General features: G+C 55.7%; 2 protein-coding genes across 6 annotated transcripts in view; both read left to right on the plus strand.

Moving 5' to 3' along the window:
- Ndrg4 (NDRG family member 4) overlaps nt 1–12,727 on the plus strand; it is a 36,641-nt gene extending 23,914 nt beyond the window's left edge. For 2 of the 5 annotated variants that reach the window (XM_040740806.1, XM_040740802.1), the window contains exons 4-17: nt 3,892–3,997; nt 4,228–4,348; nt 4,433–4,495; nt 4,652–4,712; nt 5,649–5,735; nt 5,816–5,872; nt 6,102–6,205; nt 6,718–6,774; nt 6,856–6,907; nt 7,764–7,811; nt 7,964–7,999; nt 8,114–8,165; nt 10,099–10,137; nt 10,902–12,727. In XM_040740806.1, coding sequence (XP_040596740.1) covers nt 3,892–3,997; nt 4,228–4,348; nt 4,433–4,495; nt 4,652–4,712; nt 5,649–5,735; nt 5,816–5,872; nt 6,102–6,205; nt 6,718–6,774; nt 6,856–6,907; nt 7,764–7,811; nt 7,964–7,999; nt 8,114–8,165; nt 10,099–10,137; nt 10,902–11,056 — 1,038 coding nt within the window. In that variant the 3' untranslated portion in view covers nt 11,057–12,727. Of the gene's footprint in view, nt 1–811; nt 973–3,891; nt 3,998–4,227; nt 4,349–4,432; nt 4,496–4,651; nt 4,713–5,648; nt 5,736–5,815; nt 5,873–6,101; nt 6,206–6,717; nt 6,775–6,855; nt 6,908–7,763; nt 7,812–7,963; nt 8,000–8,113; nt 8,166–10,098; nt 10,138–10,901 lie in introns of those variants that run through there. The other 3 variants (XM_040740804.1, XM_040740805.1, XM_040740803.1) reach the window with 3 other exon arrangements.
- A 927-nt stretch (nt 12,728–13,654) lies between these two features.
- Nucleotides 13,655–16,687, plus strand: Setd6 (SET domain containing 6, protein lysine methyltransferase). The gene is made up of 7 exons (XM_005078673.4): nt 13,655–14,058; nt 14,140–14,281; nt 14,416–14,610; nt 14,707–14,827; nt 15,588–15,768; nt 15,861–16,003; nt 16,135–16,687. Exons 1-7 carry the CDS (start codon nt 13,683–13,685, stop codon nt 16,438–16,440), a joined length of 1,464 nt encoding a protein of 487 aa, XP_005078730.1. The 5' UTR covers nt 13,655–13,682; the 3' UTR covers nt 16,441–16,687.
- The last annotated feature ends 162 nt before the right edge of the window (nt 16,688–16,849 follow it).

Genomic DNA, 16,849 nt, shown 5'->3' on the forward strand with positions numbered 1-16,849 from the left:
AGCTGCACCTCACTGCCTTGATGGGTAAGGCCCACAGCCTGGCATCACTCGTGTCTCCAGACACCAGGAACTGGACTTCATACTGACCGGCTTCAGAGGACAGGGCTTGGGGTGAGTGCTTGTGTGGGGTGCAAACGTGCCAGCCTCTCTCCCTCTCCTCCTCTTGCAGGAGTGTGAGGTCAGGGAGGGCCACGCCTGCCCTACCGCTCCCCTGCTCCTGCCCAGCGCCCCGACATACCTAAGGGGAGACAAACACCTAAGGAGTGGCAGACCCTGAAGCAATGGGGAAACCTAGGTATCCCCAAAACCAGTGATGTCCTCCCCAGCCAGAAGCTATCCTCGAGGTCATGTGACCCAGGCTGTCATGTTGCTGGGGTGGCTGGGCCTGGGAGTCAGATCCTCCAGATACTGGGCTCTCGGGACCTTCGGAACCTTCTTGCTCCCAGGGGATGGAGGCAAGGGCTGAGGCCGCTCTGCAAACCCAGCGTCTGCAGCCGCTCTGCATCGCCTGGGATGCTGCGCCTCTGTGCATGGTGCAGGGGCACCTGTGAGGGCCTGGCTGCTGCAGCTCGCGGGAGCCACATACAGCTGTACCTGACGGAAGGTGCCCGGGCACCAAGCACCCTGGAGCTGCAGGGGCTGGGGACCATCAGGAGGTTGTGTCGCTGGGGCGGGCGGGGCCGAAGCAAGGCCGAGTGAGCGAGGATCTCAGAAGCCAATTGGAGCCGGGTTTGTCTCCTAGCAGCCAATGAGTGAGCGAGTAGCGGCTCAAACCCTTCGGGGAGGAGGGACCAGCCTGGGCAGGGCCAGGATCTGTGTATAAAATCACCCGGAGCTGTGCCCCAGCATCCCAGAGCTGGCCTCCCACCCAAGCTGCCCCCTCCCTCCAGACCGAGTGACTCAGGCTTTCGTTTGCCCTTTCTGGTTCAGCAAACTCCCTTCCTCGGCAAGATGCCGGAGTGCTGGGACGGGGTGAGTGAGGGACCAAGGGGTCTGCGGGGTGGGCAGGGAGGATGGGACATCCTTGTGACCCACAGAGGACAAGGTGTCCTCCCGCTCTGTCTGGTGACAGCCCTGCCCGGATGCCTGTCTTCCCGGCCTGTCAGGCTGTGGGTGCGGAGGGCGGGGTAAGAAGGGTGGTGTCTGGGAAACGTACTGGCTGCACTGCCCTCTGCTCTCCGGCTCGTGCCCTCTGCCTCCTGTGTGAACTCGTGGGGTCACGTCAGCTCGGTGAGTCCTCCGTGAGCCGCAGGCAGGCATGTTCCTAGCACTGTCAGGGCTGGGCCTGCAGGGTCTGGCCTGGGGGGGGGGGGTCTTGATGCCGGATAGCTGCAGCAGAGCGCCATGTCTCCATGAGGAGCTGTGTGTCCCAGCGCCCTGCAGTGCCAGGCAGAGGGAAGGGTGGGAGTCTGGGTCTTCAGCAGGAGCTATTGCGGGAGGAGAGTCAAGGAGGGGCTGCCCTGCTTTATCTTAAGAGGTGGGGAAGCCTGGAGCACTGAGCGGGCAGGGCGTGGGGCCCCAGGACACCTCCTCTTGCCATGGGGGAGGAGCAACAGCTACCCAAGCCCTGTGCTCCTCTTCAAGGAGGAGATGCGAGGACAGATGCGTCCGTGACCCTGTCACTCACTCTCTTTCCCTGCCTGGTCCCCCTGAGCCTCTGCCCTCCTGTGTAGACCGTGTCTCCTGAATTACCCAGGAAGCTGCTCAAGACAGACCCTGCCGCAACCACGGCTGTGGCGTGTCGAAGCCCTGTTCTGACCCTCTTCTCCCCAGCCCTCAAGGTCACTGGCGAGGACAGACAGCCAGGGAGGCACGGCAAAGCCCCCTCCCTTGCTGCCTGCCGCAATGCATCCCTCTAGCGCCCACCTGGAGGTGGGGGGCTGGGCTCTGACGTCACTGAGAGCCAATGGGAGCACTCTACCCTGGGATGAGGGGCTGACCGTCTGCTGGGCTGCGGCCCTTGAGGCATGCTCCTGCTCTGGTCAGCACCCTGAGGGGTGGGGATGCTCAGCTTCTGTCAGACAACCTGGGTCTGAGTCCTCAGCCCAGGACTGAGAAGGGAGAGGTGGAAAAGAAGTTGTTGGGAGCACCCAGTCAAGGTCACTGCGTCTCAGGACAAGAAATGTGGTTAGCATCCCTCCCTTAGGTCCTCATGACCTGGTCAAAGCCAGCGTTTCTCCACTTGGCAAGGCCAGTGCTGTGACTGACGGTATCTCCACAGAGATAAGGAATTGGTGTCAAGGAAGAGAAGGGAGTGTAGAACACCTTGGTAGCAGGAGCAGACACCTCTCACATACCCAGAGGTCCCTGTGTCCTGGCAGAGCAAGACCAGACTCACCACAACAGAGAGCTGCCCCTTTGGTGGCTGTGTGATGCTTTTACACCGTGCACCTCGGGCCGCATCCCTTCCTCCAGAGCTGAGAGAGCAGTGGGGTGACTGAGGCAGGGACCCAGAGGAGAAAAGCAGCTGGCTGGGTGGGGGCAGCCTGCTTACGAGGTGGGTCCCTTGGGTGGACCTCAGCCTCCCCCTCAGAAAACGCTTCCCTTGGTGCAAAGCCCGAAGCTGGCATCTTGTCAGCCCTGGGCTCGACCTTGGCGAGTCGATATGTGTATTCCTGCAGAGTGTGCTGTAGAGGGCCGCGGGTCCAGTGAGGAGTAAATGAGGTGTCATGTGACAAGCACCAGGGAGCAGGAAGCTTTTCTTGGTCAAATGGGTCCCCAGGGAGGGACAGGCCTGGGAGGCTGTGTTGGGCCTGGACCTGAGTGAGGACCCCAGGGTGATCGATACTCAGGCCTCCCAGCAGAGTGTGGGTTCCAGAGTGTGGCCTGTGGCCATGGGGTTGTCACCACATTCCCTCTGGAGGTCCAGTTTGATCAGTGGACCTCTGACACTGCACCCAGAAAGGCCAGTCTGTGGGAAACTGGCTTTGTCACACACATCTCCCTTACCTGACACCAGTGCAAAATGGAGTCTGGGTCCCCTCCGTCTTGAGTGGCAGGTAGGAAGTTTGGCCCAGAGTCAGTGCTCAGTCATTTGCTGTTTCTCTCCTGTTGGGGACAGTAACCCCAGCTCCAGCTCTGGGCCACTGGCAGTGGCATCAGGACCCTGTGGTAGAGGGCAGGGTATATTCAACTTGGACCAGTGTGTTTCCTGATTGAGGGATCCCAGGAATGACCCGTTTGCAGAGGTCAGTCAACAGGGTAGCCCCTCAAGGTTCAGGGTTGCCATCTGCAACAGCCCCCTGCTCCGGGCCATGTCTGCGTGCTGTGACTCCCACAAAGTCTCCGTGGCATGACTTGAGAAGCTGCCTGCCATGTTGAGAGTCACACATAGCCAGGTCCCCCTGAAGGGCTAGACCTGAGCACAAGGGCACGGGCTTGGTTCCTGGGAGTAAGGAGTAAGGACCTTGGAGGCAGGCATGGCTAGCCCAGTCCAGCCTGAGGAAGGCCATGGATGTGTATACCACAGGGCAGGGGATTTGAGAGAGCAGGAATGAGGACAGGTGCGTGGATTGGGAGCAGAATGCGGCTGACAGGAGAATGTTTGCCGTGAATTCTAGGTGGGGTGGCAGAGGCCATTCTGCAGGAAGGGGGGCACCTTGGTTGGTAATGGGGTTAGGAGCTTGGTTGGGGTGGCAGAGCCTTCTTGGGAAGGCTGTGTGAAATGGAGAAAGCTGGCCTCCTGGGACCCTGTGGCTGGCTGGATGCAGGGCAGTGGCAGGTTGGTTGGTAGAGGGAATCGGGACTGTTCTGGACTGAACACTCTGAGGAGGAGGCTCCACTTGTCCTCTGTGGGATGACTTGAGGAGATAGACACCTTGACTACGGGCTCTACCACCTCATTCCCCAAGAACCAGAGTTTCCAGTGCCATCTGCTCCCCCCCCAACCAGGAACATGACATCGAGACGCCTTACGGCCTTCTGCACGTGGTGATCCGGGGCTCTCCTAAAGGGAACCGCCCAGCCATCCTCACCTACCATGACGTGGGCCTCAATCGTAAGTGCAGCTGTGCCCCGATCCGCTCTGCCTGGCCCGACCTTGAACAGCCAAACCAGCGAGGACTCTCCCCTGCATGCATGCTCTCCTGCAGGTCTCAGTTCCTTCCCCATCCCCTCTGTGACTCAGCCCCTGGCCTGGGATTCCCCACTGGACCCTGCAGCCCCCGGCCCCTGGCATCCCTGATGCCTGCCCTCTGTGTTCACCCACTAAGAGGTGTGTCTCTGCAGACAAGCTGTGCTTCAACACCTTCTTCAACTTCGAGGACATGCAGGAGATCACCAAACACTTTGTGGTGTGCCATGTGGATGCCCCTGGGCAGCAGATGGGGGCGTCACAGTTCCCTCAGGGGTAGGTACCCCCAGGGTCTCTTCACGAGCCCCAGCACTGCGGCCTCAACTGTGCCCAGGTCCTGAGCTTCCACTCTGCCCACAGGTACCAGTTCCCCTCCATGGAGCAGCTGGCTGCCATGCTCCCCAGTGTGGTACAGCACTTCGGGTGAGTCCCTCCCAGGCTCCTGACTCTGGCCTGGGGGACAGGAGTCAGCGCCACCGCCTGGCTAAGGGCTGAGGGTGGTGGGTGAGACCTGTCGTAGCTGAGCTTCATGCGAAACGACATCCCAGCCATAGAGTGACCAGCCCTACTCGGTGACAGGTTCAAATACGTGATCGGCATTGGTGTGGGAGCCGGAGCCTATGTGCTGGCCAAGTTTGCGGTGAGTCTCCCCGCCCTCACAGAGAGCCCCAGTCCAGGCCGAGAGGATGATCCTTGGACCACAAGGCGCTTTCTTTCCCCGCTCTTCCTCCTCTTCCTTCCCTTTGCTGAGAAACAAAAGCTCTTCCCTTTTTTTTCCTCCAAGGAAATTAATGAAAGAGGGAGGGAGGGAGGGAGGGAGGGAGGGAGGAGGGAGGCAGGGAGGAGGGAGGCAGGGAGGAGGGAGGAAGGGGGAGGGAGGAGGAGAAAAGACCTAGGGGTGGTCTCCATGATGGTGTTTGCCTTGCATTCCTGGGGCTCATGTCCCTCCCCTAGCATCATATAAAAATAAAACAGATGCACTGGAGAGATGGTTTAGCAAGTAAAGCACCTGCCGCCCAAACATGGAGACCTGAGTTCGATCCCTGGAGCCCACATAAGGGAGGAAGGGGTAAAGAGAATCCACAGAGTTGTGACATCACACACACACACACACACACACACACACACACACACACACGAATGAATGAATGAATGAAGAAATATAAAAAAATTACAAGATTTGAAGATGTTTAATATTCAGTTTTGCAACACCTTCAAAAACAAATAAAAACATTGGAAGTATGACTTCATGATAACATTTGCTGGGCACACATGATAGTACTCTGGGTCCCATCCCCAGAACCACACCCACAAACATATATATATACACATACATACACTCACACACACACACACTCACACACACATACGTACTTAAAAGGGTAAAAAGCTGCGATAGTGGATTCTACCTAAATCTAATAATTTCTAGGCATGGGCAGAGGAGGAGCAGTAAGGCCCCTGGCATAGGAGCCCTGTAGAGACAGACCCGGGTACACAGTTGGCCGTCTGTGGTATCTTGAAGATGTCACCAAGCAAGAGTGTTATGGCCTTTTTTCCTTCTCCCCTTGACCTGCAGCTCATTTTCCCCGATTTGGTGGAGGGGCTGGTGCTGATGAACATTGACCCCAACGGCAAAGGCTGGATTGACTGGGCCGCCACCAAGGTGAGCGCCAAGCCCACAAGGCCTGGCTGTGGGAGCAGTGACGGAGACAGCCTCACTCTGGCTTTCCCTCCCTCCCGCAGCTCTCTGGCTTGACCAGCACTTTACCGGATACGGTGCTGTCCCATCTCTTCAGCCAGGTAAGGGGCAGATGGGAGCGCACCTGGGGCATCCTCAGGAGCAGGGGCTACAGGCTGCGGCTCACGGAGCCCTCTGAGGTGGCCAGTGGGAAGCCTTCCACTCCAGAGCCCCCCTCCCCCGCCCTGCCTTCCAGACAGTGGGGCCGAGCAACTCTGTAGGGGACTCCCACGTGCCCTCTCCGAGCCCTGAGACCCTCCCTCCTGTGTGTCCCCGCCCTCCCGTACCCAGGAGGAGCTGGTGAACAACACCGGGCTGGTGCAGAGCTACCGGCAGCAGATCTCAAACGTGGTGAACCAGGCCAACCTGCAGCTCTTCTGGAACATGTACAACAGGTGCGAGTGGGGGGGGGGGGGGCGCATGCCCCGCGGGAGGGGCGGGGCGGGGCGGGGCAGGGCGGGGCAGGGCAGGGCGGGGCAGGGCAGGGCGGGGCAGGGCAGGGCAGGGCGGGCAGCAAGGTCCCTGCTTGCAGAGGAGCTGATTTTGAAGTCTGGGAGAGGCATTTCTTGGGCGCTGAGGGGTTGGAGAGCGTGTCGTCAGCACCCGTGGTCCCCACTGCAGGACTAGGCGCTCAGCCCTGTATCTTTTGTAAACTTTCCGTAAAGAAGCTCCTGCTGGAAAAACTGCAGTGAGGAAGAGACCCGGATGCAAATATTGAGTAAGGGTTGTTTGTGTGTGTGGTCCTGGAGCACACACCTGACACAGCGTGGGGTCCTGGGAAGCAGTCATGATCAGGGGAGCCCACAGGGTCCTGTGTAGACACAGCAAGTCCATGACTCCCAGGTTTACCAGTTAACGGTGTTGGGATCCACCCCGATGCCCCCTTTACTTTCGCCCCTCCCCACAGCCGCAGAGACCTGGACATTAACCGGCCTGGGACCGTGCCCAATGCCAAGACGCTCCGGTGAGTGACTCCTGCCCGCCAGCCTGTCCTCGCCTTTGTCCCTAAGCCCAGGCCAGATGACCCTTATCCTCTGTCTCATAGTTGCCCTGTGATGCTGGTAGTCGGAGACAACGCACCTGCTGAGGACGGCGTGGTGAGCGTGGCTCTCCTGGGCGGGGGTGGGGCGGTGGGGGGGTGGCGGGGTGGGCGGAGTGGAGGGGGTGGCGGGGTGGGCGGGGGTGGAGGTGAGAGTCTGGGGCGGGCTCTGAATGAGGAGTTTCCCAGATGCTCTCCTGCCACCTGGTCACGCACTGGGGTCTGACCACCCGCATTGTGCAGGGGGAGGGGCCCTGTGAGTGGGTGGAGTCAAGACTAGGGCCGTGCAGCCTGGTGGTCCCTCCTCTCTCCCTCACAGTATAGCCTACCTCAGTCTCCACACACTTTCAAACTCTGACCCATAAGTGGCTCATAGACATCAGTGCTCACCCTGGAGCCCCCCGCCCAGGGTGGGGCTGTGCATGAAACCGCGCCCGTTGGCACTCTGGCAGTATGCAGTCTCAGGACAGGCGGGTGCCTGACAGCCCAGGGGCGTTCAGAAGACACCAAACTTTCAAGGGCTCTCGGGGAATGCTGCACTAACCATCTTGGCCCAGGCAGGGCCCCAGTGTCCCCTGCTGTCCCCTAACAGTGCCCAGATCTCTGGTCCATCCTGGTAGAGTGGCCCCGGCCTTCTCAGTCAAACCCTGACCCCATTCCTGCCCCACTTGTGATTATGAATGGAACTTCAGGCCGCGCAGACCAACAGGCCTCGGGGACTTGGGACCTGGGAATGGAAGCCCTGGGGCCTGTGTCTTCCTCTTTCCCCTCCCTCCCCTCCCTCCCCTCCCTCCCCTCCCTCCCCTCCCTCCCTTCCCTCCCCTCCCTCCCCTCCCTCCTTTCCCTGCTCTGGGCACAGAACCTGCCTAAGCAGTGGAACAGGGGTCTTGCTGCAGCTGCCTCCTTGTCCCCAGGTTGAGTGCAACTCCAAACTGGACCCAACCACCACAACCTTCCTGAAGGTGAGACGCCCCACCCCACCCCACCCCACCCCACCCTACCCTGTCAGCCCCGTGGCTCAGCTGCAGGAAGGGGTCTGGTGGACAGCATGGGAACAGCACAGTCTGCCCAGGTGTTGGGAGGGACTCAGTTCTCCCTGCTCTCTTCCTTTCAGATGGCAGATTCTGGTGGCCTTCCTCAGGTGACACAGGTAAGACCCCTGGACCTTCTGCCTTTGTGTCAGCCTGTTGGCGGTGGGGGGTGGCATCCTCCCCACCAGACCCAGGCAGCCAATCAGAGCACGTTCCTGTCCATCTTCTTGCAGCCAGGAAAGCTGACTGAGGCCTTCAAATACTTCCTGCAAGGCATGGGCTACAGTAAGTGCACCTCCACCCACCCTGGGCAAGGGACCTGGGCACGCTGCCCATGTGCCGGGGAGTCTGTGGATGAGTGTACTCTGTCACCTGGACCCCCGAAGGCTGGGCTACTCCCCCCAGACTCTGCATACATTATAGGGTGTGTCCTGGACCAGTCAGCCTCTGTGCTTGTGTGGAGCCTTAGGCATTATTCTGAGCCCGATGTCAGGGCCTGTTTGGGAGAGGGCTCGTCTTCCAGCCTTGAGAGACCAGGAGCTTGGCCTGGTGCTGTTAGGGAAGCCTGTTTCAGATGAGTCACGCACACCCTATTGGGATTAGGGTGCCCCAAAAGGCTGTTTGTCACAGTAGAGGCTTAGTGCTCAGACCCATGGAGTCTAGGACCAGAGAAGGGAATTGGGACCATCTTGGTGTTGGCCCGTTCACACCTGTGGAAAGTAAGCTTGAGGATCCGCTGGGAACAAGGGCTCTAAAGCAGCTTTCTGGTTCCCATCCTTCCTGAAACATCCCCTGAGGTAACAGTGATGAGACTCAGCCTACGCCCATAAGCATGCAGTACACACAGACACAGACACATACACTACATAATCACACACATACATACACAGATACACACACACATACATACACAGATACATGCACACACACAATACACACACATACATAGATACATGCACCTACACACATACACATACAATCACACACAAGCATACACACATGCACACATACAATCATACATATACATACAAACATACACACATGCACACACATACAATCACAAATATATACCATATACATGCACACACATGCAATGACACACATGCAATGACACACATGCATACACACATACACACACATATACACACATGCACACACATACATACAAACATACATGCACACACATACATACACACAAATATACACACACATATATAAATATACACACATACATGCATGCATGCATAAATACATACATGCAATGACACACATGCAACGACACACATGCATACACACAAACATACACACACATATACACACATATGCACACACATGTACATACACACAAACATACATATATACACACACATATGCACATACATACACACAAACATACATACACACACATATAAATATATACACACATACATACATGCATAAATACATATACACATGCACATACATACACACAAACATACATATATACACACATACATACATAAATATATACACACAAACACACACACATGCACACACAAACATACATGCACACAGGTTTACGATTCTGGCGGCTCCTGTGTACCTCGGGGCCCCTAGCCCCCTCTTAACAGCACACGCCTGCCTCCCTCAGTTTGGTGCCTCCACCAAGGACCTCAGCCTCTGAGCGTGTCCCTCCTCGGGGCAGAAATAGGACAGCCCTGCACCCTGCAAGCCTCATGGGGAGACGGCAAAGAAACGCAAAGACAGACAGGGAGGCCTGGCCAGGACCTAAGCTGGCCCCATGCACTCTGGAGCTTGGCAGGCGCCAGTGAGGCCAAGAAGGAGCAACACTTGTAGGCACTGGTGTGTGTCCTTGTGAGACATCCAGCAGGCATCCCAGGAGTCGGGGGAGGAGCTTTGGAAGATGGTACAGGCTTCCTCCCCTTCATGTGCAAGGTTGAGGTCTGGTAGAGCGGTGAGGGCACTGGGTGCAGGATGTGCCCTCCGTGGGCTGTACGCCACAGCATGGGTTAGAGAAGAGAGGTGAGACCCCAGACTGGTGCGTGGCTTCCATGAACTGCTGTCTGCATGGTTGCAGCAGGGGCTCTCCAAGGCTCAGCCCTGGCCCTCACTCATGTCTGTCTCCCCTCGGCCCATCTGGATGCCCTGGGTCTGGCTCATCCTCACCATGTTCTGTGTCTCCCCTACCCTTGCCCTCTCTGGCTGTCTTCTCTCTTAGTTGCACACTTGAAGGACCGAAGGCTGAGTGGAGGAGCAGGTAGCCACGGCCCCTCTCCTGCTGCATGGACACCCTGCCTAGTCCGTGTCGTGTCCCCCCCCCCCCCCGCTCCACTGCAGTGCTGCAGCCACACTGTGTGTCTTGCCGTGGTTTGGAATCCTCTTGTGTCCTGCTCAGCTCGAAGCCTCAGTGGCTCCCCTGCTCCACTGCAGATCCTGGTCTGCCAAGGGCTCCGTGCCATGTGGGAACCTGATGCTGCCTGGTCTCAGAGCAGCTGCCTTGTTTCTGGGTTGCTGGGAGCTATGGGGTTTGCAAAGCTTTGGGACTTAGAAGCAGAAGCTCAGACACAGCGCTAGTGTTGGCCTTTGCGGGCATTGTATCTGTCCCTGGCCCAGCCTCTAGGTGGACTGGCCTCACCTATAATAGTAGAAGCAAGATTCAGGGTAGTTTGTGACTGCGCCCTTCACAGAAGCAATCCTGCCTCCTACCCTGTCACTCTCTGGATGAAGGTCTAGTTGGCCACACAGTGTCTCCCTATCCCAGCTAAGTGTTCCTAATCAACACATACCCTGCCCTGGCCATAGCTCTGGGGAGCTACCTAGGACCCTGCTGGCCACAGTCCACCTGGCCTGCTCACTGTTGCTGGTCCTGCATGCCTCGGCCTGACGGAGCCCGCGCCAGCACCCTGGCTTGGGATGGGCCTCTGCGCACAGACGGGGCTCACTGGCCGCTTTGCTTGCACTGCCCGTTTCCTGCCTGCTGCCGCCACCTTGCCTGTCCTCAGTGTTTGTTTTTGTCCGCAGTGCCCTCGGCCAGCATGACCCGCCTCGCGCGCTCACGCACGGCGTCTCTCACCAGCGCCAGCTCTGTGGACGGCAGCCGTCCGCAGCCCTGCGCCCACTCAGAGAGCAGTGAGGGCATGGGCCAGGTCAACCACACCATGGAGGTATCCTGCTGAAGCCCTTGTCCTGCCCAAGACGCCTGCTTACCTGCCCCCAGGTCCCACTGCCAGCTCTGCACCGGCTCGTCTTCATTTAGTTTATTTTTGTGAGAGCGAAGGGGAGGGAATGGGGTTACTTCCCTTTTATTTAAAAAACGAGGGGATCCACCTTAAGACAGTGCAGCGGAACAGTCTTAGATGGTGTACGGGCTCGCCTTACCTACTCCCATCTCACTCAACATGGTCACTGGCTAATATGGTTCCTCTGATCAGCTTGCCATGGCCTCGGGGTGGGGCCCGAATACAGGATACAGTATTGAAGAAAGAATATGGCCCACAGCATGGGGTTTGAAGATGGGGGGTGCTGAGCTTAGACTCTGATGTGAGTGGGGGTCAGACCAATGGGGAGCCCTGGACCCCAGAGGGTCCCTTTCCTATAAATAACCCTTGCACCAAGCACACCTATTCGGATAGTGCAGGTAACAGTCATGAGGATGGATGTCACAAGAGGGCGCTCTAAGCAGACGGCCACTTTCCTGGTGCTCTCTGGGCAGGGCAGGTGCTGTAAAGCTAGCCAGGCAAAACTATGGAGACAGACTATGGAGAACCCTGAGGTCAAGAACCCCCATACTCTGCAACCCCAGAGCCAGTATAGTATGCCCCACCCTGAAGCAAAGGTCACCTTGTCTCCTGCCCCTGGTGGCAGAGGGCAAAGGTCAAGATTGCACTGTGCACTGTGTATGTAACCCTGCGAATTTCATGATGATCCCTTTGGGAGTTGGAAGGCACTTGAGTCCCTCTTGTCCCAGATTCCACCAAGAGTGTTTGTGGCAGTGCCCTGGTCAACTTGGGCCGCTGTGTCACAGACATCACTGAAGTGAGCTCGTTAGAGAAAGACGGTCCAAGACAGAAAGATACCACGCCCTCTGCCTGATGGAGGGGCTGGAGCTTGCTTGGTCCTGGGGTGGGAGATGGGTGGGTCCTTGAGGTGACCAAAGGCACCCTAGCCTCCTAGAGCCCACAACTATGCTGTCTTCCTGTCCAGCATCTTACCAGGTAGACTCAAAGCCCAGAAACCAGAACTATTGTTTCAGCCTGGTCACTGGTTTCATCCCCTGTCACCCCAAATGGGAGAGAAAGTACCAAAAGAAGAAAGAGCTGTGTGTGTGTGTGTGTGTGTGTGTGTGTGTGTAGGGGGAGGTGTTGCCGTGTGGGTGCTCTGAGCTAAGGACACCTACATCCATGTATGTGTGGCACATGCCACCCTCTTCTGTAACAGTAAGCCATTTCTAGACTGCTCTCAAGTCCGGTGGAGCGTATGCTATGCCCAGTTCTGTTCACTCGTGCTTCCGTGAATACTGAATACTGTTTAAAGCTGGTAGAATTAATCCCTTACTGTAGATAGCACTTCCAGTATTGGACATCTTTTTGCTGTGTTCTTAAGATATCTATAAATACCTATACATTATATATAAATACATGTGTATATCAGATCCTCCTGTGTGTTTTCCCAATCGGTGGTTGTCAAGATGAACTTTTAATGGAGTTCATTACTTTACTCTCTGTACAAAGAGCCTAATTTTGTGTATTCTGGTGGCTGATAAGAGATTTTGAGATGACAAAATGTAAAACAAAAATCCTTGTTGATACAGAAACTGTGCAGAAAAACTAATAAAGAAATGAAGCATATGAGTGTGTCGTGTTTCCTGTCACACGGGAGGCTGAAACGGCTGTCTTGGGCTCAGATGGGTGGGGGGTAGCAATTGCTTCTGTCTGTCTTTATACCTTCAGTGCCTGATACATTTTGGGGGGAGTGAGGGTTGCATGGTCTCATGCTGGAGCCCAGTAGCCCAGGCTGGTCTTGAACACGAATTGAAACCCTGCTTCAGCTTCCTGGGTGTTAGGGGTATATAGGCCACCTTGCCTAGCTTTTTGTTTTTCCTTTTGAGGTGATGGGGATTGAACCAGTGTGGGTCTACCATGAGGCCATATACCCTGATTGAGACATGATTTACCGGTACTGATGCTAGTCCTCAGTGTCAAAGAGGAGGAAATAGCTTAACCAGTAAGACCTCTTCAAAGCAAGGGCACACCACTTTCTTGTTTGGTTTTTGTTGCTTTGAGACAGTTTCACTCTAGCCTAGGCTGGACAGGAACTCCCAGTAATACTCCTGTCTCAGCCTCCCAAGTATTAGAATTATACTGCCAACTCTTTCACGTTCAATCATTTGTGCCATCATTCATTCACTGATACCGACTCCTTCCTTCCAACGTATAAAAAAAAAAAAACGAAAGAGCCTATCATATCTATACAGAAAATGAAGACTGAGGAAATTAGGTGGAATAGATGGTTATCGCTAACAATGGCCGGTCACCGCACAGCAGCCAGGACTCCAGGAAGAAACCGGATTTTGTTCCTGCACCCTGCTCTCGGGGACGCGCCCAGAGCTAGGATGGTGGCCGCACAGACCTCGCCAGTGTGTTTTTGCGGACGGATGCGCAAGGGAGGTCTCAACCCGCTGGGGGTCGTGCCGGAGACGCGCCGCTGCGGGAGGCCGTAGCGCGGTGCCGGGACCCGAGCTCCGCCCCGTCCGCTCGCGTCCAGCGACGCCGGAAGCGCAGGGAGGACGCGGCGCCTCCCGGCATGGCGGCTCCGGCCAAGCGTGCGCGGGCGAGTGGCGGTTCGCCCCTCACCTCGCCCTGCCCGGTCTTGACAGCTGCCGGCGCCCCCCGGTCGCCCCCGGGTCCGGGGCGCGGCCGCGTCACTTGCTTCTCCCCGCTGGCGGCTTGGCCCAGCGGTGGCGAGTCCGACGGCGACGCGGTAGCCGGCTTCCTGCGCTGGTGCGCGGGAGTGGGGCTGGAGCTGAGCCCCAAGGTGGCGGTGAGCCGGCAGGGCACGGTGGCCGGCTACGGCATGGTGGCGCGGGAGAGCGTGCAGCCGGGGGAGCTGCTGTTCGCGGTGCCGCGCTCGGCGCTGCTGTCCCCGCACACCTGCTCCATCCGCGGCCTGCTGGAGCGAGGTGGGTAGGGGGCGGAGGGCTGGCTGCGAGGCCGGAGGCCGTGTGGCGCCTGGGCGGGCGTTCACCGGGTGTCTTCCTTAGAACGAGGCGCGCTGCAGAGCCTGTCCGGGTGGGTGCCGCTGCTGCTGGCGCTGCTCCACGAGCTGCAGGCCCCAGCCTCACCCTGGAGCCCCTACTTCGCGCTCTGGCCAGAGCTGGGGCGTTTGGAGCATCCCATGTTTTGGTGAGAGCCAAGGGAAGGAAGGGCTGGGGAGAACCTGTTTCAAGCACTTTGCTCAGGGGACTGCTCAGGGGACTGGGTATCTGCTCCATCAGAGCGGCAGGCTGTTAAGTGCCCTGGACGGATTATCCTTGCAGGCCAGAGGAGGAGCGGCGGCGCCTCCTCAAGGGTACAGGTGTCCCGGAGGCCGTGGAGAAGGATTTGGTGAACATTAGTAGCGAATACCATTCCATCGTCCTGCCCTTCATGGAGGCTCACTCGGATCTCTTCAGCCCCACTGTTCGCTCTCTGGAACTCTATCGTCAGCTCGTGGCCCTTGTGATGGCTTATAGGTCAGTGAGAAAAGCCTGTAGGACACACCCACATCTTTAGGACGTTGTTGAGGGGTAAGGTGTGAAAGAGCCTTGAACTCCAAACCTCCGCGGCAGCTTTCAGGAACCACTGGAGGAAGAGGATGATGAAAAGGAGCCCAACTCCCCCTTGATGGTGCCTGCTGCAGACCTACTGAACCACATAGCCAATCACAATGCCAATCTTGAGTACTCTGCAGTGAGTGAACCCTCCCTATGCCTGGTTATCTGCATTATGAAGTCAAGTCATTGGGCTCCATTTTCCTACTTAACATGAAAATGAGTGGGTGAGATTAGCTACTCTCCTGTGTACTTTTGGTATGAAGTTACAGTAAGATGTGTGGACACACCTTAAGGCCACCAAAAAACCTGCCTGCTCTGCCATGGAACAGCACTGTAAGTACTTTTCAAGAGGTGGCGTGTCCATGGACCAGAGGTATACATAGTAAGACCCCACTTTAGTGTTGATTCTGCATGGAAAATTGTAAGACACACGTGTGTGATTAAAAATTAGCAATTATCTGGGCCTGGTGGCTTACACCTACAGTCTTAGGAGGCTGAGGCAGTATTGAAGGTTCCAGCCATTTTTACTTTAAACATTAAGACCTTGTCCCCAGGTCAGCAGATGTGACTTTTCACTTATTCCTACTTCCCTTTTGGCACAAAATTTAACTTACTTTTTAACCACATAGCCCTGACGGTCCTGGGTGTGCATCACCGGGCCTGACCTTAACAGTTTTAAAGGTAGTGACTTTTAAGGGCAGGTAACTAGGCATAGATGCACCTGACACACTAAGCTGACTTTGGGCTTAGTTGGCTTCCCCCTTCTATAATATGGGGTTTAGACAGTGGTATGTAGACTCAGCCCAGAGTCTAATAGGCTCTTCTAAGAGGGAAGTAGAATCTTCATAGGTTGGTGGGAGCTAAGATGTGGCCCTAGCTTTTTACTTTTATCCCAGGATTATCTCCGGATGGTAGCTACTCAGCCCATTCCCAAAGGTCACGAGATTTTCAACACATATGGGCAAATGGCTAATTGGCAACTGATCCATATGTATGGTTTTGCTGAGCCCTATCCTGACAACACAGATGACACAGCTGACATTCAGATGGTGACAGTCCGAGATGCTGCACTGCAGGGTGCGTCTACCCATCCAGGTTCCATTATACCTGACTACAGCACTTGACTTGCTGGAGTCGATGTCTGCTCATTTTTATCCATTACTTCACAGGAACGAAGGATGAAGTGGAAAAGCTGCTCTTGTGGGAACGCTGGGATTTCCTGTGCAAGCTGGACATGGTAGGGGAAGAAGGAGCCTTTGTGATTGGTCACGAGGAGGTGTTGACTCAAGAGGAGCTAGCCACCACACTCAAGGTACAGGGCTAGCAGTATGGGGTGCTGGCATTCTGAATAAAGGCAAACTAAAGACAAAGGGGACTCAATTTTCCTACAGGTGTATTTATCCTGAAGTGCATCCTAACTGAAGAGCTCCATGTTCCTTCTAGGTACTGTGTATGCCTGCTGAGGAATTCAGAAACTATAAAGAACAGGCTGGACAGAGAGAGGAAGAAAGAGAAGAGGACAGTCTGACGATCACAAATATCCCCAAGCTCCAAGCATCGTGGAAACGGCTTCTTCGAGCCAGTGTTCTACTGACCCTTAAGACCTATGCCACCGACTTAAAAACTGAGCAAGATTTACTTAGTAATAAGGAGGTCTACGCCAAGCTCAGCTGGCGGGAACAGCAAGCCTTACAAGTCCGCTATGGTCAGAAGATGATTTTACATCAGTTGTTGGAACTCACAAGTTAGCAGGTTCCCTGAATGACCAGCAGTGAGAACCTTTTAAGCTTGCATTTTGTTGCTTTGGGTCTTTTGCTATAGGGCAGTTAATCAAAGGAAAAGTAGCTAAAGGTAAGCTAGGATTAATCCAAGGCAAGAGTTACATGTTGACTTTAGAATTGAGATTTAGGGATCACTGTCAATTGTTAAGCACATTCTATTCTTACTAATGTCTTCGGGTTTTTAGTAGAATTTAATAAATATGGATTGAGCTGGACTTTGAAGTTCATTTCCTGTAGAGAACTGGAGCGTAACAGGTAGCTTTGCTGCACCTTTAGTCTGATCAGTAGTCTAAAGCGGGTTCTCCGTGTCACAACTCACCTTTCAAGGACGTGAAGGGCATCCAAGTTTCATTTGGCAATGTAGATTATAAATGGAA

The sequence above is a fragment of the Mesocricetus auratus genome, unplaced genomic scaffold (assembly GCF_017639785.1).
Source record: "Mesocricetus auratus isolate SY011 unplaced genomic scaffold, BCM_Maur_2.0 Super-Scaffold_100714, whole genome shotgun sequence".
Taxonomy (NCBI): domain Eukaryota; kingdom Metazoa; phylum Chordata; class Mammalia; order Rodentia; family Cricetidae; genus Mesocricetus; species Mesocricetus auratus.

What these genes read in the sequence shown, in the direction of transcription:
- Setd6 (XM_005078673.4), top strand. Translation starts at nt 13,683, where the DNA reads ATGGCGGCTCCGGCCAAGCGTGCGCGGGCGAGTGGCGGTTCGCCCCTC. An exon ending in CCGCGGCCTGCTGGAGCGAG is followed by an intron (nt 14,059 to 14,139) that starts GTGGGTAGGGGG and finishes TGTCTTCCTTAG; the next exon opens with AACGAGGCGCGCTGCAGAGC. An exon ending in TTGGAGCATCCCATGTTTTG is followed by an intron (nt 14,282 to 14,415) that starts GTGAGAGCCAAG and finishes TTATCCTTGCAG; the next exon opens with GCCAGAGGAGGAGCGGCGGC.